This window comes from Penicillium longicatenatum (assembly GCF_028827895.1).
Source record: "Penicillium longicatenatum strain IBT 33135 chromosome Unknown contig_4_segment0_segment0, whole genome shotgun sequence".
Lineage (NCBI taxonomy): Eukaryota > Fungi > Ascomycota > Eurotiomycetes > Eurotiales > Aspergillaceae > Penicillium > Penicillium longicatenatum.
Window position 1 is genome coordinate 2,634,057 of NW_026643122.1, and position 26,252 is coordinate 2,660,308.

At 46.4% G+C, this 26,252-nt stretch overlaps 6 protein-coding genes across 6 annotated transcripts; 5 read left to right on the forward strand and 1 right to left on the reverse strand.

The window, feature by feature from the left end:
• Positions 1-1,489: 1,489 nt before the first annotated feature.
• On the forward strand, positions 1,490-5,407 carry N7484_007798 (uncharacterized protein; the record flags this gene model as incomplete). The annotated part of the gene is made up of 3 exons (XM_057118185.1): positions 1,490-2,096; positions 2,253-2,867; positions 2,955-5,407. The coding sequence occupies 3 exons, from the start codon at positions 1,490-1,492 to the stop codon at positions 5,405-5,407; spliced, it is 3,675 nt and encodes a 1,224-aa protein (XP_056971220.1).
• A 450-nt stretch (positions 5,408-5,857) lies between these two features.
• Positions 5,858-7,606, forward strand: N7484_007799 (Zn(II)2Cys6 transcription factor domain-containing protein; the record flags this gene model as incomplete). The annotated part of the gene is made up of 2 exons (XM_057118186.1): positions 5,858-5,948; positions 5,991-7,606. The coding sequence occupies 2 exons, from the start codon at positions 5,858-5,860 to the stop codon at positions 7,604-7,606; spliced, it is 1,707 nt and encodes a 568-aa protein (XP_056971221.1).
• Positions 7,607-13,978: 6,372 nt separating this feature from the next.
• N7484_007800 (uncharacterized protein) lies at positions 13,979-16,327 on the forward strand (the record flags this gene model as incomplete). Its single annotated transcript, XM_057118187.1, has 4 exons — positions 13,979-14,340; positions 14,385-14,496; positions 14,551-15,191; positions 15,256-16,327. 4 exons carry the CDS (start codon positions 13,979-13,981, stop codon positions 16,325-16,327), a joined length of 2,187 nt encoding a protein of 728 aa, XP_056971222.1.
• A 2,263-nt stretch (positions 16,328-18,590) lies between these two features.
• N7484_007801 (uncharacterized protein) lies at positions 18,591-19,253 on the reverse strand (the record flags this gene model as incomplete). The annotated part of the gene is made up of 1 exon (XM_057118188.1): positions 18,591-19,253. The coding sequence occupies one exon, from the start codon at positions 19,251-19,253 to the stop codon at positions 18,591-18,593; it is 663 nt and encodes a 220-aa protein (XP_056971223.1).
• A 102-nt stretch (positions 19,254-19,355) lies between these two features.
• On the forward strand, positions 19,356-19,661 carry N7484_007802 (uncharacterized protein; the record flags this gene model as incomplete). The annotated part of the gene is made up of 1 exon (XM_057118189.1): positions 19,356-19,661. The coding sequence occupies one exon, from the start codon at positions 19,356-19,358 to the stop codon at positions 19,659-19,661; it is 306 nt and encodes a 101-aa protein (XP_056971224.1).
• Positions 19,662-24,382: 4,721 nt separating this feature from the next.
• N7484_007803 (uncharacterized protein) lies at positions 24,383-25,700 on the forward strand (the record flags this gene model as incomplete). The annotated part of the gene is made up of 4 exons (XM_057118190.1): positions 24,383-24,439; positions 24,496-24,639; positions 24,694-24,761; positions 24,818-25,700. The coding sequence occupies 4 exons, from the start codon at positions 24,383-24,385 to the stop codon at positions 25,698-25,700; spliced, it is 1,152 nt and encodes a 383-aa protein (XP_056971225.1).
• Positions 25,701-26,252: the final 552 nt, after the last annotated feature.

Genomic DNA, 26,252 nt, shown 5'->3' on the forward strand with positions numbered 1-26,252 from the left:
CTTCTATAGGGTCTCCGTGTATATTACACAGAAGGACTCTAGCATCGAATTCATACCTATAGTCTCCTTATTGATCACGATCTATTAGAACCGGTTCTCCCATCATGACGGTAGAACCTCTTTAACCGCTTTTATAAATAATAGTGGGTAGAACGATGCATTCTTATAGTTTAAGCTAACGACTTCTTCACGTAGGGATTCCCACTCGTCTAGCTACTTCAGAACGTCTTCCCCCTTCTTCGGTCCTTTTATTGCGTCTTCTCTCTATCTTAGGAATACCTCGACGCCATACACATTAGTTCTCGAGAACCTATTCACAAGGAAACGCATACGTTCGTATAGTGTGTCTAGACGGTCGAGAACGCGGTTAAGCTTTGGCTCTATAGATGCCGTGATCGCTTGGTCGATCGTCCGCAGACCCTTCTCTTATTTCTCGAACGTAGCTAATCGGATCTTATAGATGTCCATTTCATCTCTCTAGATCGACTGGTTCTCCCTAAACTCTTCCTTTAGAGACTTCAGCGCTCCGGCCGTGATCTCGTCGGGGATATCTAGAGTAGGTTGTGCGGGCATATTCGGGGGTTCCTTCGGTTAAACCACCGTGCTCCTACTCAGCTCCAGATTACATATATCCCATACTTATAGGCTCATTCTAAGGCGTCTCATGGCCATATACCACGAGTGCCACTAGGCAGGCCCCTTTAACTTCTCTCCTCTCCATAATAAGACAGATCCAATCGATTCCATGATGTCTTGATCCGATGCCGTCCGGATCCTAACGTGTGCTTCAGAGGTACGTTCGGGTAGTTGCACTATCCGGCTCAGGGGTAGGCGGTTCAGATATCTTCCAGATGCGTCTAAATAGCCTCAATTTCACCAATTCTAGTGTAATCAGAGTAATCCCGGGCTCATAACTGTCGGAACACGTAATCAGGGCGGTCAATCAAGGTCCTATGGGTGTTCGATTCAATATGTGTCTGTCTGGTTGTTCTCCTATCTCTGTGCGCACACCTTATGTGCTGGCTTACTAATCTAGCTAGCTTACATCATCAAAATTATGCCGACAAGGAGCCTCAACCACGTGACGCGATCCAGGTCCTATTCAGTCGCGGATAGGTCAGCTCCAAGCATTTAACACTCGACATGGGAATCAAGGTCTTCGGTATGGTCGCAATATGTAGATTGGATATTTGCTCGGGCTTCTGTGCAGCGATTAACTTTGGCTGATCCAACACGATATCTTACCGCGCCAAGTCTTCTCTTGTCCAATCGCCCAGTTCTGCCCACAGTCACAAATTTACCATGAGAATGAGTCTGACATCTCCCCTCCTTCTACGGAGTAAGCCTCGTATAAGGTCCCGTCTGTGGCGCTCGCTGGGTCACAAAAATATTTAAGTGACCGTGAACAAAAACCCGCTCCCAGGCTCTAAGTCTAACATCTCATTTTAACATCTTCCTGCTACAATTTTGACAATTGAATCTTTTGAAAATGTCGGGACTGGAGGTTATAGGCGGTATTTCTGCTATCATTTCCATCTTGGATGCCTCCAAAAAGCTCTATGACAATGTCCAACGCGACATCAATTTACCCAAGACGTTCGAAGTGGTTGGGTATCGGCTCCCAGTCATTCGGCATACCCTCGAGACATGCGAAGCCAAACTCAAACTGAAAATCAACTCGGTGCCTGAAAATGTGTGTGAAGAATTGGACAACTTGATTTATGCCTGTCAAACGAAAGCAAAAAACCTTGAAGAGATTTTTGAGAAAGTCATACCTGGGCCAAGCGATACTCTTCACAAGCGATATTCCACGGCCCTCCGAAGACTCGGTAAAGGTACAGAGGTTGAGCAGCTCATGAAAGCAATCACTGAGGATGTTCAGTTCGTTGTCAACCACCATGCGGTCATGTCTGCCGATCAACGTCAGAATACTGACCTCGACGAGGTTATCAGAGAAATAGAGTCTCTTCCATCTTCGGCGCAAATTGTCAATAGCGGTGCAGGAACACAGATAAACTGCAACAACAACGGGAGTGGAAAACAGCAGATCCATACTGGTTCTGGGAATATGTATATTGCTGAGACCCAGCATATCGGTAAGGACTAGGGATACTGACATTTGCATGCTAAATTAGCAATGAGATGGCCTTGGCTCTTCATTCTGTGTATTTGTGCGCTATAATGGCTACTTGAGCTGATAATAATTGATCTCATTTGATGCAATTAAGGAGCCTTGGCTAACCTTTTGGTAGTCTCTGTAAAGCAGGACGACTTCAGCTTTCGAGAGCCTGTTGGTCTCCTTCTCCGGAAAGCACCGTCAAATGCCCCAGGACTATTTGTCGGTCGCGGCTCCGAGCTTAGTGAAATGGCAGAATATTTTAAGAACAACCCACATCAGCCATGCCTAGTCCTTGGTGGAATGGGTGGTATTGGCAAAACACAACTTGCTATCACTTACGCAATGTCAAACTCTGACTCTTATGGGTCGGTGTTCTGGCTGAATGCAGCGAACGAAGCCATACTAAACAGCAATTTCAGGGAGATCGCCAGCAACATCTTCAAACTTCAGAATCTTGAAAAGGTCTCTAATAGCAATGAGACGATTCAACGTGTGCATAATTGGCTATCTGATACGAAGAATACAAGCTGGCTTATGATCTTTGATAACTATGATGACGACTTTGATGGACAGTTCGATCTCAATGACTATTATCCGCTTGCTTCTCATGGTACAGTCATAGTCACTACTCGAAGGCCAGACCTTGTTACGAGGAGTAATCATACTCTTGAGATCAAGCCACTACAGAGAATACAGGACAGCCTTGCAATTCTCCAAAACCGATCAAAAAGATCAACAGTGCAATCTGGTACGTGGATTGCCTTCCCTGAAGCCTAATTTTAAGGCAATGAAATAAACATTTGATAGAATAACTAACAATAATTTGTTCTAATAGATCCATTTGCAAAGCGTCTCGTAGAGCGCCTCGGGGGTCTACCTCTTGCCTTGGCCACAGCCGGGACATATCTTCATCGAAGTACTTTTAGCTTTGAGAAATACTTGCAAGAATACGAGAAGCGCTGGGATATCACCCCAAAAGTCTCTACCAAGCTCCAGGATTACTGTGAGCGTACATTATATACGACCTGGGATCTTTCATTTGCTCATCTCAAAATAGAAGACAATGAAGCGGCAGAAATGTTGAAATTATTGGCCTACTTTCACAACCAGGGAATTTGGTATCAGCTTTTCCAAGGTGGCTTGAGAGAATCGTCTCCAGAGTGGATCCGCGGCTTGGTTGCAGATGGCGTGTCTTTTGAGAGAGTCATGATATCTTTGACTGATAATTACTTTCTGGAAGTCGACTTGGAATCAAAGTCATGGATCATGCATAGCTGTGTGCATGACTGGACGCTCGCCGTGCTCAACAAAAATATTGATCTTCAGTATTATTGGTTTGCTGTTAGCTGCGTTGATGCAACGATCAGGGGGGTTGATATAGCCTTTCATGGCCATACTACCTATGCTCGCTCGGCTAGTCACGCGACGCGATTAGTGAAGGTGCAACAACGCTTCATCAAAAATGACGTGATCCATCATTATAGCCTCAGTCAACTCGAACAGGTCTCACGTGTTGCAAACCTCCTGAGAGAGCACATTCAACTCTCTGCAGCAGAGCAGATGTTTATCCAATTACAGACTGGGTGCCAGGTGGCTTTAGGACCAGACCATATCTTAACGCTTGACACACTCAACAACTTCGGACTTCTGTATCTTGCACAGGGAAAGCTGGACGAGGCTGAGCAGATGCATTTACAAGCGCGAGCTGGGTACGAGAAATGCCTGGGACCAGCCCATCCATCAACCCTCAGCGCTGTCATCAATCTCGGGGCTTTATATCACAATCAAGGCAAGCTGAAAAAATCCGAGCAGACTTATCTTCAAGCCCGAAATCAGTGCGAGAAAGGGCCGGAGCACAGCGAAATTCTAGCCTTTGATATTGCCAACAATCTGGGAAATTTATATCGTGCTCAAGGTAGGCTGAATGAGGCCGAAAAGATGTATAGAGAGGCCATAGGTGGATATGAGAAAGTTCTCAGACCGGATCACACTTCAACCTTCGGCAACGCTAATAATCTTGGGCCACCAAGAATAAACAAAATCCCAATTTTCCGTGTCATGAACAATCTTGGGGAGTTATATCGTGATCAAGGCAGGCCAAATGAGGCCGAGAAGATGTATCAACGTGCGCGGGCTGGGTATGAAAAGGCGCTTGGACCAGATCACATCTTAACCCTAGACACCTTGAAAAACCTTGGGGGTCTTTATCTTGACCAAGGTAGGCTGGACGAAGCCGAGCCGATATGGAGGCGGGCACGCATTGGGTATGAGGAAGTGCTAGGACCTAGCCACTTGTCAACCCTTGACGCCATTGGTAATCTCGGGCTCCTATATGACGACCAGGGTAAACCAGATGAAGCCGAGAAAAGTTACAAACAGGCACTAGCTGGGTACACGAGACACTTCGGGCCGAAACCCCAACATACTGCAGCCCTTGGCACAGCCAACAATCTCGGAGGTCTTTACCTTGCTCAAAGAAAATTGAACGAAGCAGAAGAGCTGTACAGATATGCTCTAGCTGGAAGGGAGAGCGTACTAGGACCCAATAACATATTGACTCTCAACACCGTCAACAATCTCGGGAATCTCTATCGCGCTAAGCGAGAACTGGAGGCATGTGAGCAGATGTACACACGGGCGCTGACTGGGTATGAGATAGCGCTGACACCGAACAAAAACCATAAATCAATACTTCGCACTGTTCATAACCTCGGAGCGTTATATTGCGATCAAGGAAAGTTTGACAAGGCTGAAGAAATGTACAAACGGGCGGTAGCTGGGCATGAGGAGGAACTGGGACTAGAACATAGCTTGACCCTCGACGCAATCAAGCGTCTTGGAAATCTATATTTTGGTCAGCGCAAATGGAAGAAAGCCGAGCCTTTGTATTTACAAGCGCAAGCTGGATACGAGAAAAATCTTGGACCAGACGATATCACAACGCTCAACGTTATCAAAAACCTCGGGAGCGTTTATATTGGACAGCAAAGATTGGTCGACGCTGAGCTTATGTATGCACGGGTGATGGTTGGGTATCAGAAGATTTGGGGTGAAAATCACGCTTCGACGCTGCAAATCGTCAACTATCTTGGAGTCCTTTGTGAAGCCCAAAATAAGTTGGATGATGCCGAGAAAATGTATGCACTGGAGCTGGCCGGGTATGAGAGGGAACAGCCACCCAACCAAACGTTGATACTTGGCATCGCCAAAACTCTGGGAGATTTGTATCACAGGCAAGGCAAGATGGATGAGGCCGAACGAATGTATGCACGGGTGAAGGAAGGCTGAAGAACAGTTTTCATCTATGCCATCTCCAAAAAAGATTCAGCGCGCGCGCTTTGACATGTAGGCTGCGCTGCGGTCTGCTCAACAATTATGGATGCAGCGATTGTACTTGGTGGGTCGAGCTGGTTATTAATGGGTATTGATCTTGCTGATGAGCGTCTCCTTCCATTAAGGCTCCGGCGATCGGGGTAGCCTTGACCAACAACCCGATCTTGTTCAAGATGGTCAATATGTCGTCCGTGCAGATGGTGGTACAGTATGTGGGTCAACGCCTCCGAGTGGTGCTGTGTTCCGGGGACTGGGCCGGCCCAACATGGGGAAACCTGATTACATAATAGATTATCGACTTTTGATTCGGAAATACAGATCCTCCGGTCTACGTGCTTTATCTTCTCTTGTTCCAACTCAATTGCCCCATCACGTAAGCATCGGTCGGGCCTTGATTTTGTGTTGATGCTGGAGGCTACAATAGCATGGGCTGTGATTCTTCGATTAAAAGCCGCGTCGGTGGTATCAAATCTCGATCTGGCTGCAAAACTTGCAAGTAGGTACCGATTTAACCTCACTCCAGGCTAACGCTAATTAGCCACAAGAATTCGAAGAGTCAAATGCGGCGAGGAGAAGCCAATATGTCTTCGCTGCTCCAGCACTGGGCGCAAATGTGAATACGCAGGTGCTAAAGGATCTTCCCCTGCACATCTCGCCCTTCATCTAGCGTCTCCTAGCTACAATTTGTTAGTATCACCGAATAGCACATGTCATGAGCGCCGTGCCTTTGAGTATTTTGTCCAGCATGCGTCAAAAGGACTCGCTGCCGGGATGAATGTCGATTTCTGGACAAAAGTGGCACCACAAATATGCCGCACCGAGCCAGCTGTATGGGATGCCATCATATCAATCAGTGTCTTGTATGAATACCCTGACCAGTGCCTCGATTTCCCGCTCCTGAAGCTTCAACAAGTAAAGAAGCGGGGTCTTAGTCAAATCCAACGAGAAGCCTTGACTTGGTACTCCCGCGCCATATCCAGCATCCACTCTCAGATTGTGCGCGGGAGAGCGGATTCATATGTCGCACTGATTAGCTGTGTGCTATTCATCTGTATAGAGGCCATTCAAGGCCGTGTGGTGGAAGCACTCCAACTTTACGAGCAAGGCGTGAGTTTGATTCTGATCTTGCGCCATCAAGTTGCCACTGGGACGCTTCCTCCCCATCAGGCCCTACTTTTAGAGAAAACTATCATACCTCTATTTATACGGTTGGGCTCTATCTCCTTGACTGTATCAACAGTCCAAGTTAGCAGAATTTTCGCCTATGCCAATTATGACTTGAACAGCACATTCACATCTCTTGACGCGGCAAGAACTGCGATCTCTGTTCTATTTGCGCAAGCTACACTCCTTGAGCGAGAGGCAGTGCCATATCGCAGAGCAGCCATTAGGAATTTGGTTCCAGGGGCAGAAATGACTGCCAAGCAGCAATCACTTCGAATGCAACTAGACCATTGGCTCCATGCTTACACAAATTTCTGCCAAAATCACACCCGGGCCGAACCAGTCCTCTTAGCATACTATTCAGCTACATCAATATACATTTCTACATGTTTGTCGCAACAGGAATTGGTCTATGATTCTTACATGGCTGAATTCGCGATAATTGTCGAGAATGCCAGCCTAGCCCTTGCAGCTTCAGGGGGTCCAGGCTGTTTCCAAGCACCATTCACATTCGAGATGGGCCTGGGTCTTCCATTATTCTTGACTGCAATCAAGTGCCGACATTCACGCCTGCGACGGAAGGCTTTGAAATTACTTCGTCAAACACCGCCGATCCAAGCGTTTTTCACGTGTACACCTGTAGCTTTCGTGGCGCAGAAATGCATGGAATTGGAAGAGGATTACAGTCGTTCTATCGCGCTTGCGCATGATCCACAAGTCTGCTATCCATCTCCCCAGAGCTTTATTTCAGACCTTTCTTCACCCACCACCGCGTTTGAGCATGAGTCCACCGGTGAAAATTCCACACAAATTCCCGAAGAGGCTCGCATATGTTATCATAACGTCTTCAGACCTCAGCAAGAGTATTTTGAAGGGGCAGAGGGAGAAAATACTATATACAGGCCAAATCAGGTCTTGGAAGTCTTCCGGAACCATTTTGATACAGTTAGCAACACATGGCGCATGATTTCTCACTGTCTTCCGTTATAAAACAATCACTGGATTTTACTTTATGGGTATACGTTCCTCTGCATTGACAAAACCGGATATTGAAGCAGTACATTTTATCTTCTAGCGATAATCCATAACTTATATGAACTTAGTGCCCTAACCTGGGCGAGTGAGGCGTGCTTTATGCCAGCTTATGCCGATTAGGAGAATCAAACGTCTTTTCAGCGAGGCGTATCGGATTGCGTACTGAAGAAAGAAACAACAGAGATACTTCTAGGTGAGGGAATTATGGGCGTTAGTTTCCTTGCGGCCCAGCGTTGTGCTATTTAAGGTCAACAGAGATTTAGAACCACTCTTCTGAAATACTTCTATCTACCCTCTGCGCCAGATATATGCCAACCAAATTTGCCTGTAAGAAAAATATTGTTGAGAAAGTCATCGGCAAAATCGCAAACTGTAAGCGAAAACATCGGATTATGTCTTGTTTCTCAGGGAAACCCTTTCCCCCCAAAAGCCACAACAAAAGATTGGGCTTATTTTTTAATGACAATATCATGACGCTTTAATCCTACAGCCCCCATCTCTACCATGCCCGGTCAATATGCGCGTCTTTGGAGCTCGCGGGGCTTACGCCAAAACTCTTTAATCCTACAGCCCCCATCTCTACCATGCCCGGCCAATATGCGCGTCTTTGGAGCTCGCGGGGCTTACGCCAAAACCCCCCCCTCTACCCCGTGCCGATCTTTCGTGTCCGTGTCCGTTTGAATTCTTTATATTTAAGGCAACTCGGGGGATCGGTTCTTGAAGGTAAATAGGTCCGGGTGGCAATCTGTATCGCGATGGATAGCGTGGGTTGGCACGCACACGCAAACTCCTCATAATGTACGAAGCAACCTCCTGTTTGTAAAAATAGAAGCCTGAGGGATGCGCAACCATGCGCAGGATGGCGAAATACGATAGATCGGACTTCCAAATGATCCCCAGATTATCAAGTCAATACTTATTAACTATCGGCTTTTTTTAGTTTGGTACCTTGTGCGAATTTCCGCATGATAGGGAAACGAAATTATAGGAACTGGATATGAAATTCTTTTTCAATTTAATGCGTTGCAACTGTCAACAATGTGGCTGATCTAATTTTAGAGCTACCACGGCAATCAGACACTGGCAACCACAGTTACTTTAGCAAAACATGAGGATACAGGACCATACATAACTGGTACCGAGACATTTAGCATCGTGTGTCGCTTCCATTTTGTTACAATATCTATAACTTTTGGTCGGTACGGGCATTGCTAGTGACCAGATTTTCCCCAACAGATTGACTAAAAGGATTGAAGATTGAGACCATCTCTTCACTGCTCATGCAAGATCTGATTGCATTCTAGGCCAAGCGGTGAACTGGAATGAGATAATCTAAAATTTCGGTCTTTTTCTGGACAGTTCTAGCCATTTGTGCTGAAGCGAGGGTCGCCTGGCAAGACCATGTCTCATGCAACATTTTAGGTGCTAGGCAGCGCAGGTAAGGAGATGCTCAAACTTCGCTGTCCAGGAAACAATCTCTCGTTTTTCTGTTCTGTTTCAAGTATTTCAGATCTGACATGTGCCAATCCAGCGATCGAAACATACTCGGCTTCATATAATGCTTCTTATTCGAAATCTTCAAGCGTATTTTAATCGGTTTGCCTAGTCTACAAGCCTTACCCGAAGAAGAAAAAAGGTTTAATCGTCTCAACAAGAGAGTTGATCATGCACGATGGTGTATCGGTCGACTGAGAATGGATAAAAAAGTTGACACTTGTATGATGATATCACTTACTAGTGCTCGAGCTCTGTTAATCTTCGTGATTCTGAGCAACGGTGTTTAGATACGGATGTCTTCAAAGCTGTTTTCAAGGCGATTGTATTTCCAGGTAGGCGCCCACTTATTATTTTGGTTCTAGTGGTGCTCGTTAAAACGGTGAGCCATCGTAAACTTGATGAATTACACTCTTCTCACCCGGGTATCACAACAAGTTTTGTCATCAAAAGCCCACAGATTGTTAACTTCATAGAATATTTTACGCCTCTAACCCTGGGGGCTTCCTTAACATCCTTTCATGATCATCTATGCCTCTGGTGATATATTCCAGAAAGTTCGTATTTTGAGATCTCCAATGGCTTCGTGAGGATCGATAAAAAATATCTCAAGTGATAGTAAGGTGTAAATTGTGCAAAGCTTGCCTGATATAGCTAGATGTCAAGTCGAAAGCATGAATTAAGAAGGAACAACATTTGCATAACACCGTTGTCTAGATGTAAAGCTGTAATTTCCATGTACTTCTATGTATGTCAAGTATGATAAGCTGCAGCGCGATTGAGGATTACCTGATATTTGATGCCTGAATGCGGCCTGAATTGAGCGGCCATGAAGATAGTTAATACAGCGAGTAGAGCGCTATGTAAGCATCAGCAAACGTAGCTTTCGAGTCTTTCCATTTTGAATTATTTATTCGATTTCACTTTCTTTTCGTCGAAGACGAAGAATTCCGGTTACAAGGGCCTATTGCTCCAGTGCTACAATGCATGATTAGGTAACTTACCCGTTGTATGATTGGATGTGGCTCAGGGTACTTGTAGGCTCATACAATTCAGACCCCAGATTGATATAGGCATCCAGCGGCACAGGGTTGTTTAGAACTTGCTCAGTTGTCTGACATGCTCCAGGAAGAGACATACGGCGTACCTACAATCACGGAACAAAGATAGTTCCGCGGAGAAATTGAAATGACCGGCGGTGAACCATGGGTTGCAAGAAAGACTTGATTGATGGGAATGCGCGTACGCCAATCGGAAGACTTCCGCATCTCGTATCTGGCCCCGCTCGCATTACATCTGCAACCGCAGACATGTGGTGACGCTGCTCTTGCTGGGCAACTGCATTCAAGGTCACATTGACCATTTCCCTGATTTAGAAGCAACGGAAGCTAAAAAAGATCTGAAGAAACAGAATGGAAGCAATCAATAACACCTTACCTTTTGAAGTCTCTAATAACCCCACAGTACATAGCGATAACAAAAAGTAAAACAAGTATGGAAAGAAACAGGATTCGTTTCAGCCAATGAAATACGGTGACAAATTCATGACAAAAAGGAGACGTGACGTGGTACTGGAAACTCATGTCAAAAGTCCAAGGCAGCGAAATCCCGACTCGAGCCATCGAATCATCTGAAATTACCACCATTCCGGAGCTTGATAGAGCCGGCCTAGACCCCTGCCTATCCCAGCCTGTCGGATCCGCCAGAAATCCCCTTGGATATGCCATAGCTTGTCCATTTTGGGTCATCGACCAAAATATAGTGTCAAAGAGCAATGCAGTATCGATGCCGTCAATGACCCAAGTAATCTCTTGCATCTTCCAGTTCGAGTTTCCCGCCGACCCACTGCTCTGCAATATCAACACATGCTCTCGAGAGCGGTTATATCCTATTACTCGCACTCAGAACTACATAGTACGCCTCTATTGAAACTCATGTGGCATATTTTGAAACTATCACCGGGCCCTGGTCAAGTAACCGTGTCTCATGTCAAAATTTACGAGATGCGCTCCAGTCGGCCGAAAGATTCCACAAATTAGGTACGACCGAGACTAGAACCAGTAAATGGAAAGCCTGAAAGCTAGCCATAACCTATCCTTATAGTCTTCGTACCTCGTGAAGTCATACACTGTTCTCACAACCGTTTTAGTCGTTGAAGAAGCGGCAATTTCCAAAGAAACGCCAGCCACATCCCGAGCTGACCAATCAGTCTTCACTCCTAATGACAGTATTTTCTCCGAGACCTAATGATTTGGAAAGTATATTGAAATCCGTTCCATCCTTGAGCCGAGAGTTTATCCTAGAGCACGCCTTCAAGCACCGTATATTAAAGGGAAGAGAAAAGGCATTCTTTTACAGAAATTTGTGATCTATAGCTACTCCATATCGGACACCAAATGCAATCCTTTCGCATCCCCACTTGGTCCGAGATATCAATTTTCTGGGGTGAAGTCTTATCAATAAATACACCAAACGAATCCTCCCAATGGGATGACTTTTCAGACACATCCCAGCCTCCATCTCCATATAGTGGAGATGAAATCGATCCTTTTGAGTCTATCAAATATTCTTCGTGCACCACAAAACAACCCGCTTCCAAAGGTCTTGAGGAGTCTATCTTTCATCTACCTGAGAAGAAATATCGGAGCGATATGTGCAATGCCTTAAAAAGCTACGAAGAAAGCTTCGACCAAGTACGACTTATGAAACGGGTCTTATATCAGGATGGCACTAGCTAGATGGAGCGGTCCTACATCCTCGATTTGAATATCCAGCCGGGCAGATAAAACCTTTACGGCGCCTCCTGTCTCATGGATTTGAAAGCAGAGGTACCTACTCTATAACGAATGATACCCAATGGAGTTTTGTGGTAAAGAAAAGAAAGTTACGGTCATGTATATAATTTTGAAAGCATATATGTCCGAATATATGATAACCTCGTGTCACTCTTCGCGACCATGAACCAGCCAATCCTACAGCTCCACCTTGGGGTGATTCACTTTCCCTGCCAATCTGATCTTGAATAGGTTGCCTTGCGGATCAAGGGGCCCGAAATGAATGAAAGACAGTGGACAGGCGGTGAATAGATGCAACTTTACGTCTGTCAAAACTGTGCACATGTGGGCGACGAGAAGGAAGGCGAAAAGAATAAGATCAGAATCGGACTCAATCAACCATGCTATTCAGCCTTCCGCTCACCATATATTGAGTTCTTTATTTCTCACATAACCTTTTGATGCGGCTAGTTAGTGTCTATGTGGAGAACTTCTCCGCGAGGGGGGATGTAAGGTATTTGGGATCTGGATCAACCCGTCAAATTCGTCTTTTTCACTTGCCCCAGTTTCTGCGAATGTTCTTTCACGGGTGCAGAACGCCATATACAGCACGAAGGCCTGTTATCTAAGACAGGAATTCGCACTGGCCCTCCCATGGGCAGCACTTGCCAGCGTACGTGGTATGTTTATCTTGCCTCATGCACATGGGCTGGGGTCACAAATTGCCAGTATGCACCAAGCTCACAGAACTTACAAAATCCACATCGCTCACTCACCAAATGTGATCTAGTATTAGCTATAGGGTGTTGATGTTCACTCCTGCTATGTCGACCAAAATGCCGACACGAGACAGGAAAGACTCAGGCATATCGTCATACGGGCCCATCGAGTCCTACAACTTGATATCGATGAAAAGTGCAAACAGCCAGGGTCATATCGTTGTCGGTTTTCAAAGAAACTTCGACCTCACAGCAAGTCATTCTTCGCCAGGCATATCAGTGATTATTGCCGAGCGACTTGCCGGCAAAAAAGGTAGATGAATAGCATCACTAGCGGTTCAATCCATCTGTTGCGGCTCTACGAATCAAGCGAAATATGGCAGTATGACAATCCCACAATCTCGATACCAAAGTACTCGGCTGGAAATCTGGTGATCAGCGAAAAGTTGGTCGCACGCTTAGCTCTACCATCGTTTTGATAAGCCCATGCGGGTAATGAAGAGATCTGTGATTGGCAGAAAAGGAACAACTCAGAAGGTAAGCTTATGACTACGAGCCATTACGAAACAGATGTTGAGGTCGGTTTCTTTTGCTAATCTCTGGTTTTTGGAAGGCGATTAGCTAATTTAACAAGGCAGTCATTTGGTTTCAAGTTTACCGACTTTGCACCAACAATGCCCCTTGCTGAGCCAGCAGATCCTCATCTTCACTTTAGACGTATCTGCCAAGAGGAACCGAGTGAAATTTGTGATCAGATCCAGCCTGGGACTGACGGAAAACAAGGCAGGTTGCCGTCTTAGGGAATCGATGCTGCATTTTAGATTCTAGGTGCATCGATGGAGTATCAAAAGTACCTGCAAAGGAAGCCTGAAACAGTTTAGCGGCCATGGATACCTTGACTATGGTTCATGGCGATGAATGCCAGGTCTAACTTTCTAATACAGATTCCCATCGACTTGCCTTGGGAACTTCTGCTGTCCACTCCTGCTTTGCGATCAGGGTACCTACATGCATCGGAAGTCTTTCGATTTATTTCTCAGCAATATTCCTATCCCAACTACCAGAAAATTCTGCCCTGTTTATGTCATGCAGAGTTCACACTTTCAAGATTAACAAGTGCGCACGGGCTCGACCTAGCGCACGCCACAGTGCGGGCGAGGGTCTACAAAACGCTTCCCGGGAACTGCCCACACCGACTCATCCCTTGCAAACAAGAGGGTACTTTTGTCATTAAGTGTCTTGCAGATCCTTGAATAGTGGTTAAATGCTGTCCAGAAAACCATTTCTTATATCCCACCATCCTATTTCCAATTCGATGATGCGAAAGCAGACAGTCAGCCATGAGTTCCAACTTTTCTCACTCGTTCATCGAGGACCTCTTGGGGTATTCTGAGTATGAGTCCGCACCGTTTGACGCCGAATTCGCTACGCTAGACTACAGTCAGCTCCCGCTTGGCTCTTTCACCAACACGACTCCAATCCCCGATGATCCCAAGAGTAGCCGCTCGTTGAATGCCAAAGTTCCGATTCCGCGAGCTTCAACGCCAGGAATTGCCAAGGCCCATGGCCGAGTCAGTCGAGCATGTGAAAACTGTCGCGAGCAGAAAGCAAAATGTAGTGGACATCAACCCACTTGCAATCGATGTGCGCAATCAGGTGCTAAGTGCTTCTATGGTGATCGGAAGAGGGAGAGGATAATAAAGTACGTTCCACACGACAATGAATAGCTTCTCTGACGGTGCCCAGGCAATTAACTGATTTGAACACCCGAGCGCAAACGTACGAAGACCTATTGCGAAAACTCCATCCGCTATTGGATACAGCAGCCGCGGAACTCATCGAGCAAGCCCTGACACCTGTGAGGCTCTATCCATACCATTTTCAGGCCTTAGTCTGTACTAACAAGACCCAGGCTCCAATAAAAATTATCAAGACACCACAGCTCCCATTTGGCTCCATCTTTTCGCTTGGTGCTTGTGACTGTACACAGGAAGACTTGAATCAGGATTCGAAACTGCAGTCGATGGGTTTCATAGGCGAACCGTCGGAGATGGCATGCTTGTACCGACTTAAACGTCAACTTGATCAGGGCTTGTCGAGTCCTACTTGTGACCAGTCGATCTCTCATATGAACTATTATTTGGACGATACTAATGTTGCTGTTGGTGAAGAGGCTGATCTGTCCAAGTGGCCTTCTCAAGCTGCTGCTGATCTCCTTGTACATCATTACTTCAAAATTATACACCCTACATTCCCAGCTATTGGAAAGCTGGCTTTCATTGGGCAGTACCGTAAATTCTATTCCAACCCAAACGTGCGACCTGGAAGCCGGTGGCGGGCTGTGTTGAATTTGATTTTTGCCATTGCCGCACGACATTTGCTCCTCATAAATGGTGAGCTTTCAGTCGAGTTCGAAGATCATCTGGTCTTTTTCTCAAGGGCATGGCAGCTTAACATGGACAGAGAGGTGGCGCTGAGTCATCCAGATCTACAGCAAGTGCAAATTGAAGGCTTAATGTCGTTTTATATGCTCTCTGCTGGCCATATCAATCGGTGAATAATCTCGTACACCTTTGCTTCCAGTTTCATATCTAACGGATTTGGTTCTTTATCTTAGATCATGGCGAATGATTGGCGTTGCCATTAGATCGGCTATTACAATGGGAATCAATCTGCGTAATAATTCTGAAAGTATCCCACCACTATCCAAAGAAACCAGGTACCGATTATGGTGGGCTCTTTTAATTCTCGAGATGGTCCTATGTGAAATGACTGGACGTCCTCCCTGCACACGGTTAAGCTTCTGCACAACACCTCTACCTGTCCCATATCCCGAGGAGGACTTTGGTGATGAGCGTGTCATGAAACTTATCACGGATCAGACGATCCGAAGCACTGCATTCACTTCTGTCTTGCCGAATAGGTCGAGAATTCCACTGGACAGCATCATCACAGTTAGCACACCTTCAGAAGCAAATCATGGAATAGAGCTGGAAGCAGAAGGGGCGGCAGAGGTCCTGATACCCAACACTTCACTTTGTTTTTTATACACAGTCGAACTTTCGCTTCTGATGCGTGAAGCTATCACCACATTGTATGCTCCAACAGCTGCTCAGAAACCTTGGCACAGGATCGAAGTTGCGCTATGCTCACTCAACGACGATGCTGACAGATGGCTCTCACGACTACCAGCCGAGCTACAATTCAAGGAACTACGCCAAGACCAACCATTCCTACGTCAGCGCATTGGACTCGCGTTCCAGTTCTATTCCACAAGGTTGATCATCTCACAGTCATGCCTTCGCCCACCAGCGGACCAGCTATCCGGGACGAAACCCGTCATTGCGCTGTGTGAAAATATGGCTACCATGTGCGTCAAGATGGCGAGTCTGATGCTTGACATTCTTCCCGATAAACCAGACATGGCGTACCTCAAGGACCTTCCCCCGTGGTGGATTGTCCTCCATTACGTGATGCAATCAACAGTTGTGCTCCTAGTTGAACTATTTACTCGGGCTCAGACCGGTACCCCCGAGGCTGTGGGTATACTTAAGAACATAGGAAAGGCTACTGGATGGTTGGAGATGATGTCAAGTAGAGATCATTCTTCGAAGCGTGCTTGGGTAGTCTGTATGGATTTGCTCTCTACGCATGGCGCAAAGTTAGAGTTGGAGGCCGATGCAGAGTGATAGTTGCTACCTCGTTGTTTCTCGCATACTGTCATAAGTCCAGATTCCTTTGTTTCCGATTCCTGGATATTTCCAACGCTGCATTCCATTATGACTGTGCAGACCAATCAGCTTCCTATTGAATGGACTAGGATTTATAAACCAAATATTAGGTTTGAGTGACATTGCACCAAGTGGGGCGCTTAGATTTTCCCTCAAGGGGAACCAATACCGGTTCTGCCTGCCGACCACTAATATCGCAAAGTTAAGGAATGTGGCTATCTGTCAATTGAATCTATAGTGTGACATTTCTCACGAGATGGCCTTAGCCACAGATCATAACAAGAAAAAGGAGCAAGGTACACTAATCTGCGGAATTGGATCGCCAATAAATCTGTCTACGGCATGCAACGTACACTTTGTGAAGATTTTGAGGCCGACTTATTTAACATCGAAATAACGGTGAGATTGGTTTCGTCGTCACAATTGGATTCGCAGGCTCCTTTACTGTCGATCGTAGCCAAGAGGGATAGAAAAGTCCCCTCGGAATTTGAGGGTTTCCCTTACGGTCAATTGAACCATATTCTAGAAGGTAACCACTTAAGAATGGGACAGCAGCCCTCTTTTTGTCAAGTTATGAGTTCAGCCTGCAGCTACAATACAAGGCTTGATACGTGGTCTATCATTCAAATCATCCGAAAAAGATGGCCATGTCTACCAGATCCAGATCACTTAGCCCAAGCGATTCAACCTCCCAGCTTAGACAAATCAAAGAAGGGATTTTACTTCAGGTAAAAGGTACAAAAAGCAGCAATAGAATCATATGCTCATCATATTTTAGTGTCCCGCTCGACAGCTAGATTGTCAGAACTACGATCGAGGAAGAAAAACAGAATCCTTCGCATCAAATCACACCTTCAGCCTCGATTATACCGAGCTCGCCGCGCAAAAGAGTTGGAATGATCTACCCCGCGCGCAGAAGTCGACGAATTCCGTTGAAAACGCGCTGTTCAATCATCCCAACGACAGCGCGTTTTCACTACCACGGCCTCCCAGAGGTGGCATGAGTCTTAAACCTTTTCTGGAGTTATCGAGTAACAGCCGGTCCTCATCTACTTCTCGATCCTCGAATTTACCGGTGTCTGACCTGCCAGCTACGTCGATCAATCACGAAGCCCCTCAGAACCCTCATTTTTGGCGCAACCTCAGATCTCGGAGACTAAGGAGGATCTTCGGGTGGCGTACAAAAATGATGACCCACTTTCACAAGATTTGCAAAGGGTGACGATTGAGATCTATCCGATGGATTCATCATGAACTACTTGTTTACCATCCTGCCCTATCCAAACGTTCAAAGGCTTGAATATTGTTTTTAATTTACTGGGAAAGGCCAAGTCTAACCTTGGAAGCTCACCTATGTGTGAGATTCATATACGAAAGGATCTGTGCACGATGCACGGGGATATATACGTGAATACATAACAGCCATCAACTTTGGTTGCTGCCCAAAGTGGATGTAATAGGGATTACATTAGGGCCATTCTCAAGATGTAGAACACATATTTAAGCGTCACATGACGTTTTCTGAGGTTCTTCAGTGCTTGTCTGCCTTAGATCCCTTTCATTTTTCTCCTATCTCTAGCTCGACATGTCGGACGTTTTGCTCTCCTTTTCTCTTCCGACCTCTAACCTACCATCATACTCCTTTTTTTTTTTTTTTTTTGGGAGCCTAAGGTGGTGGGTGGACATGGTCTGTGTCAGTGAATAAATCACTGAGTTCTCCCATTCGAGTTGAGCCGCAGAGTGATACCGCGCATAGCTGAGTTATATTTCTGCAATCCTTGCTGGACATACTGGTTTTGATACCTGATGTACGCCTTGTGAAGAAGAAGAAAGGATGAAAACATGTGTCCACAGTAAAGTAGAAATCAAAAAGACCGCCCTTCAGCCAATCACGCTTCGTTCCTTGAGCCGTTTCCGGAATTGTACTCCTCCGTACCAAGGCAGGGGGTAGATAATTTTCTCTTTTAACTTCTCTTTTAAGAAATCACCCGTTTTCTTTTCTAAAATAGCTGCCGTATGTAGAGTTTGCCTCCTGAACAGTGATACCACATATATATTTCGACAATTTTGAAACCTACAGCCGAAATCTACTAGACTGCATCAATATTAGCTTCACACTCTGCCTTAATTGTAGCGTTGAATCACAATTTGAAGCATCATTCATTCAATCTTGAATTAAAACACTGCAGTAGAGCCCAGTATTATCCTGTGAGCCAAATTGCTAGTGCTCACCAGTCTCTTCCCAATGAGCAACCATATTGTTCCAAGTAATGAAATCCGAAACCCTCTGTCTACTCGCTAAGCTCGAGCCCGATTCCATCACGTCTTCAAACATACCTTGTAGTTTGCGCCTCGCAAAGTGGCATATCATTGCGACATCATTCGCAGCCAGATCCTGTCCGTCTTCAGGAACAGCCCAGACGTTCCCTATCTCGCTTCTCCAGTACCGAGGTGCCCAGCCCCATTCTTTTTTGGAAGCATCAGTTTCCATCATCAAGAACGCAACATTAGGATTACTGTCTGCCATCATGTCCTCCTCTAATCCTGGCGGGATATGGCAGAATTCGGTGTCCGGGTTCTTCCAGAGCCGTAAAGGCATACCGAGCGAGACAGATATTGAGGAGATGGATCCACTGCCTAGGGAGATGCGGTTTGCTCGGGTGATGTCGACGGAAACGAAGGGCTCTGACCCATGAAATTTTTCTTCGCCGTAGCAGCAAATTTTCACGCCGCGAACGGTTGTTGGAGCTCGGTGTATCAAGTCCGGCACGTTTTCCCTGATATGCATGTTTCCGTAGCTTATCAAGTAATCCATCAGATGGCGGAAGTCCGCTAGTGTTATATCGGCATAATCCTCGTGGTGAACCCCTTGCAAGGCGATCATTGGGCCGCGATATTCATGTGGAGTTGTGGAGGTGCAGGATACTCTTACAGAAGCTGAAATACTTCTATTTGTCGTTGACCCCTCGTTTAAATAAGCCTCGCGATGTATCAAGGAGATACAGTATCCTTCCTTGGACGGGGCAAAGACGGCAAACCCAGAGCCCAGGTTTCGACACCGTACTGGGTTATGTTCAATGCGCATTATGCCTTGGGACGGTTTATCATTTCCAAGGTAGGGATGCAGATCAATCTGTGTCCATCCGATGCCATCTTCGCCTTGTCGGCGTCTACATCGGATCCATATCAAACATGGCTTGACTTTATCAGCTGGGAAGTATATGGCACGTTTGTGTTCTGGAGATGGTCTATCGAGCTGAGTAGTGAACTGCTTGCAGAGAAGGCTATGTGAGGGGAAGTCACTCTTCTCGCAGTCTCTGCAACAGTAGTATGTGCTTCGACATTGGGCACATTGAATGCCTGGGCTTGTATTACACATCATGCAACAGCCTTCAGGCTCGAAATTTTCGAGCGGGCGATATCTTGATTTCGTGTTTGGGGCTATTCCGTCACTTTTTGGATTTCATGATCAGTTAGTTATTCAATATTGGCCAAGACAACAATAGTTGGTTATGAACCCTTACATAATTAGAAGACCATTGTGCTGAATTCTCTGTTGATCCTTGAACAGCCGCACATGCTGTTCTCTCTGCTGCCATTCTTCAAGAGTAAAGTGCGAAAAGTCTGACACTATACCGGATTGCATGACATTCGCAGCGAAACTTATCTGACCGTGGTGTATCAGATCGTTGAGAAGCCCTCTAATGCGAGCTACGAGGCTCTTCTCTAACCGTTGTACAGCGACTTTACGGCACTTGAAGACGAGCCTGGTACGGCCCAAGCAGGATAGCAAACACCATGTCTTCCACGTGTGGCAATTGGACTCGGCAACGCGCAAATAATGGTTTCACAGAGTAGGCAAGTCTTTTTACTGCATCCAAAGGAGTCTAGAGTAGGCCGAAGTGCATATCCCTCCTCATAGTGCATCACTAGCTGCATCTCGGCATGCATAGAAAATGTTTCTACACAGGCCTTTCCAAACCTCTGGGTAAAGGGATCAAGTATCCTGATCATGGGTTCAGGAGTCAAGCCCAGCCCTAGTCGCTGCCATGCATCAAATAATCCAACCACGTATTTGGCTTCCAGTGTCGTCTTCGATTTAGACGAAATTGGTGAGATCTTGCAATTTTGCAACTGTGGCTCCCGGCCGGCGATTGACCTTAATAATCGGCAGTCGACCAGTGGCCTGGCGATAAAGTTCAACTTGCTCCAGATCTTAAAGCTGACCTGCGTCCCAAATGTGTCCGACAATAAATGTCGGACCTGCGTTAAGCTGAGACATTTATAAGCTTGTTGGACGATTAGGGGCCTAGATATTACTGATTCCCTATCAGCCTCAAATTGTAGTATAAAGTCCGTCATGATTGTCCAATCTTTGACTGCAGCCTCTTGCTCAAAGCATCCTTGATAATTCCAGTCAGGACAAATCTTGTCTCTTTCTAGGGGTTTCCGGAGATCTTCAACCCAATAATCGATCCGGCGGGACGTATAGGCTATCACCTTGAGCTCAAATTCTGCGGGAAAGCTTGGGGTTGTGTTTGTCTCTATTCCAGCTGTCATGTTTAGTCATCTAATAACCCAAAACCCGTTGCAAGGATTGGAAGTTGTTACATACCTCTAACACTACCATGCAGATATTCCTCCAATAACATGCAGTAATCCATAATTCCACTGTCAAAGCAATTCTCCTCAGAAAAAAAGCCATCGTTCCTTGCAATAAGCACCTCAATTCCGTCTTCCCCTTCATGAATTGCTGTTGCAGTGACACCATCCCATCCCTTGCATGGTGACAGCAGCTGCGCGATACAGTCCAGAAATTTCTGGCGGACAGAATCTCGAGGACCTGACATAATCACATTCTTGTCTGTCTCATAGTCTATCTCACTATCGCTCGAGTCATCTGTATTGCTGCCGTATTCCACTACGTTCTCGGCTTCGTGTAGCTCATTTTTTCGACCTTTTGTGAGATAAGAGAGGATATGAGCTGCCCAGACGACGCGTGCCAGGTATTCTTCCTGTGGCTTGAAGTTTGATGCAGCTCAGCCATCGTGTGAGATAGGCGACTGTGTCTGGGGGAGAAAAAAAGGTCAGTAGATAATGGGCATTGACAGCCACCTCAGTGCGGGGTAGTGAGAGTAAGGCAATCGATTATCTATCAGTTCTGGTTCGCAGTATCGAGGGGCAAGGAGGTGCGGGTGTGTTCAAGGTCCTTGTAAGGTACCAATAGTACTACCTAGCCAGTAGGTGACGCTGCCATTCTGGAAGTGGAATGAGTATATCACTCAATGTCAGTAGATAAGTGTTTCCATTTAGTCGAGGTTGGATGAGCATGGTTCCTGGTGCGACCCGAGAATTACCGCTTGTCCGCGAAGGGTGTTTCTGTTTTCGAATTTTGCTGTATCTATTCCGCCTTTTAAGGGCTGAGTAGAACTAATTTGGCTCATGATGAGATCGCCGCTGACTGATGTTCGTGCAAACGAATTCCGTCGTGGGTCTTTCAGGTGTGGAATGTATTATTGACCTCGGGATAAGTCAGCATACGTTGGGCGATACTTGAAGTGTGTCCCTCGGCAGGTATCGTCTGCTTAACGCCGGAAAGTGTAAGTATGGTAAATTTGGTGATCTATCAGAGATACAACAAGGAGGAATGGTGGGACTTTCCCCTGACCAAATTCAGCCTAGCGCAATTTGAGTGGGGCACCAGGAAAGAAAGCGTGAGAGTCTAGGGGTAATCTGCTTTCGAATTCTACTATAACATTCTGAAAGAGTATAGACAATGTTTATTCATGATTATAACACACAATTTGCTCGTGTAAGATGTTGGATGATTGAAACTGACGACTGAAGAGATCGCTTACCTTCAACTGGACTGTTGGTGCATGAGTTATTCGCTACGCCGCCCAGGTGGAGTGAGCTAGGTCGCGCTTAGGAGTCTCATCTACTCGGACTTTTCATCTTCTTCTTTCATTCCATTTACCCGGTCCTCACCATTTCTTTGATTCCGTCTTTTCGAGACTTTGGAGTTTTCGAGTCGCATTGAAAAATGCTTGACAAATTCAAAAAGTAGCTTCACAACAAAAGCAGAAAGGACAATGGAATGACTCAAACTGTCAGTGGGGTCCGCGACCTTGCTTACACCACGATACTGAGCTCTTCTGCTTTGAATGGGTGGATCTCCTCAAGGCTGTTGAAAGCAACGTTCAACATTGGCTGTGTTCTCGAGAGGGCAGCTCAAAACGGAAACCATGAGATTATCAAACGCCTGGCCAAAGTAGGAGCAGATGTCAGCAAGCTAACGCTGTGGGCTAGAATGGCTAGGTCGGCCATGCCCAGGGGATTGAGGATTACGCGTAATTCCGCCAATCAGAGAAAGAATCGGTGGAAGATTTGAATCGCTGTGTACTTAGATTTGATCGGGCTAGAGAAGACTTCCATTTGTCTTGAATACCTTGCGAACGACTTTGCTAGGATGCATCTCGGAGAAAAGTAGCGGGAAGACGACAATCAAACTGATGCCGATCCGCCCCACTTAGCCTGGTGGACCGCTGGGCTGACACGGCCCCGTTCCTTCGTAGCCTTGTTTCTACCGAACCTGAATTTGACTTTGATCGGAAGTGTTCACGGTTTGTCTGAAGCAAACCACAAAATCACATTTCCATGATCTCGCATGCACTATCAGGGTCTACAGGATGTCCCTGGCAATCACCAGACTGGAGCATTGTTTTGAGAAACTCAATTATGTGTCGGCCCCCACGTGTCTCCGCTTCTAGTCCCAGTTTCACAGACGAGCTAAGACTGCCTGCCCACTTTTACTTGAGTCGCCTCCCTGATGGATACCCATAGGCCCGGGTCGTTTACAAGGAAGGATAGTGGCTGTGGTTGATGGGCACGAGATCCCTGTTGCGCTAGGGACATGGTTATGATCTTAGAGGCCCTCGTTGGGACCGCCGGTAGCAGGACTGGAGATGATGGGCCTTTCCAAATGCAAAAGCGCTGAGAAGATTGAGAGCAAATTCGATGCGAAGATAGTTGAAGCAACAGAAGCGACTCGATCATGCCGAGGCTGCCGGCGCGACTATGTGGTTACAGAGAGCTACACTTCATTTCGCTAATCAACGCAAAGGTGCTTTAAAGGATTGTCGAAAAAAGATTGTGCACAAGACCATGCACTGGGGCGTATCAGTCGCTTAAAATTGGCTCGAGCGCTGCGCTACAGTAACCTCCATTTCAGCCCCGTTAGCCCCCAAATAAATCCCTGCTCCACGCCTTTTGAGGCGAGCAATGGCTGTAACTAACTGATCAGATCTCAAACAGATGATTCGGATTACAAGCAAGACGTCAAGGTCTCCTTCGGTTCGAGAAATAAGCCTCAATTCTCCGAGAACGGTGCCTTGCGCCCCGTGGGTCAGCGCAATAGGCGACCCACTTTGGCTGCACGGTGTCAAGCCCATCACTTACTCGCTTTCAGCTTTATACTTCCCAGTCTGTGGTACCAAATGCCCCTGGCTGCTGCCTCGATTTGAATCAGTCGCATAGAATCCGATGCCCTTATTTAAAATGCTAAATAGTTTACAAGAACCCGTGGACCCACCTTGAGCCCACTTTTACCACGACTATCTTCCTGTTCTGGTATAGAGCGCCAAACTAGCGCTCTGCTCGCGTCCGATCTCCTTCCCACAAGGGACCGATATGATGCCATTCAGCCCCAGTGGGCCCTCAGTCAATAATAGGGGGAGGGTCCGCCTGGACCAGCGTTCAAGAATAAATCGCACCGTGAGGCAGGCAGAGCATTCCTTCTGGTTAAAGCCCAGGATAAAGATGAATTTTTCGTGTTATCAGGGAGGGGCCCTTCGATGGATGCTGGCCTGTCTTGGACTCACCACCCTCGTTTTATTATGGATGACACTGCATGATCCTCATCCGCGAGGGCCTGCTCCGCAATGGAGTGACCCGGAGGCTGAAAAAACCCAGGAAGCTTTGAAAGCCCAGATATCTTTGGATACACAGAAGAAAATGGATGAGCAGAAGCTTTGGAAAAACCTTGACAATATTCAAAATGCAACATTGGGAGTATGTCTAACACTATCACCCGATGATAAAGCACGGGCTAACTGATTGCAATGTAGTTTGAAAAGGCTTTCGCAATCAACCTTGCAAGCCGGACAGATAAGCGCGACAACATCGTTCTTGGCTCATCGGTGACCGGCTTTGTGGTTGATATCGTCGATGGAGTAGACCCGGAGGAGACGAATCCCAAGTCGTATCCATATGTCAGCTCACAAAGTGCTTTCCTTTTCTTTTCATTATAGCTAATTAGATCTTAGAACTGGAACTATGACCATTCAAAGTCAGAATATGCGTGTCGGCGGGCGCATGTGAATGTGGCGGAAAGGTATGCGACCGAGCCAGCAATTTTCTCGCCGATCGTCGCGCTAAGTATGTGATTAGAATTGTCGAAAAGCGACTGAGTAGCGCCCTCATTCTCGAGGATGACGTTGATTGGGATATATCAATTAAAGCTCAGCTGCAGAATCTCGCTCTTGCAACAAGGGCCCTTCAAGGCACCGCTCCAGGTTCCATTTCGTCTCCATACGGGCATGACTGGGACCTTCTGTGGCTGGGACATTGTGGCATGTCATGTAAAGTGAAAGAACCATATTACTTGACTCCGCACGATCCGACCGTCGTCATGCCTGACCATCTGCCCGTGTACTTCTTTGGAGTACCAGAATATGATAGAGCAGATGACAGTCGGCTCACATGTACCGTCTCCGATTCTACCTGCATGACCGCATACGCGTTAAGCTATAAGGGTGCCCAGAAGATCCTCGCCGCCCTTTCAGTCAATCCGTCCGGCATTGCTGATGAGGTCGATACTGGGGATCAGATCGACCTTGTCCTTGGTCGCATGTGCAAGGCTGGAACTCTCCGATGCTTCGCACCATTCCCCTCCTTGATAGGTAGATATCAGTCTGCAGGAATGTCCTCAAAAGGGACTGATCAATTAGGCAAAGAGGCAGATTCTCACATGGTCCCTGCCAGTAGCGTTGGGATTGTTTATAGCACAATGCTTAATATTAAGCGTATTCTGAAAGGTCTGCGTACCGTTCATGCGACATGGCCTGACGTGAAGACACAGGATATTCTTCCAGAGGATATTCACATTGACCAAGGGGAATTACACGCACCGGTCGCTCCCTCAGAGCCTAATTCCACCCCTGAGAAGGTCAAAAAGCCGGAGCTGACATCAATCGAGGGGCTAGAACCGGTCGACGAGCCGGAATTTGCAGTGGCACCTATGCCTTATGAAACGCCTGCTTCCAATTCATAATAGATCATCCTAGTGTGTATAATCCATCTTTTATGAAATTTTCACTAGCCTGGTAGACCAACGCTCGTTGACGACCTGCACTGCCCTTTTTGGCCTCCACTCTCTGTGATCAATGAGCAACATAACCAATAACTTGCTCTGAATCATAGAATATTGATTGAAAGTGACAATTTTGTGGTGAGATATACTGTTACCAGCCGTATGAACATTAACGTTGTATTTTGTCAGGTAGAACTTGATAGAACAGGTATTTTCATAATCCGCATGCAACATTTTGCCCAGTCTCTATGTCATTTTCTGTTAAGCCAAGTACTTCTGCTGTTCTCGGGAGACTTGGCCGTAAAGGGTTCATACTCCGCATGTTGGTCATACCCTTTGGCATGCCGTTGGGCTGCAAACCCTGCTTTTCCATCACCCTATCGTAGTTATACATCGATCGCTTCCAACTCCTGGAAATAGGGCCACAGCTGGTAGGGCCCACCCTTTCTAAGTATTTTTCGATTTGACAATGTATAATGTACATGACGACTTTTTTCCGGGGGTGCCGGTTGG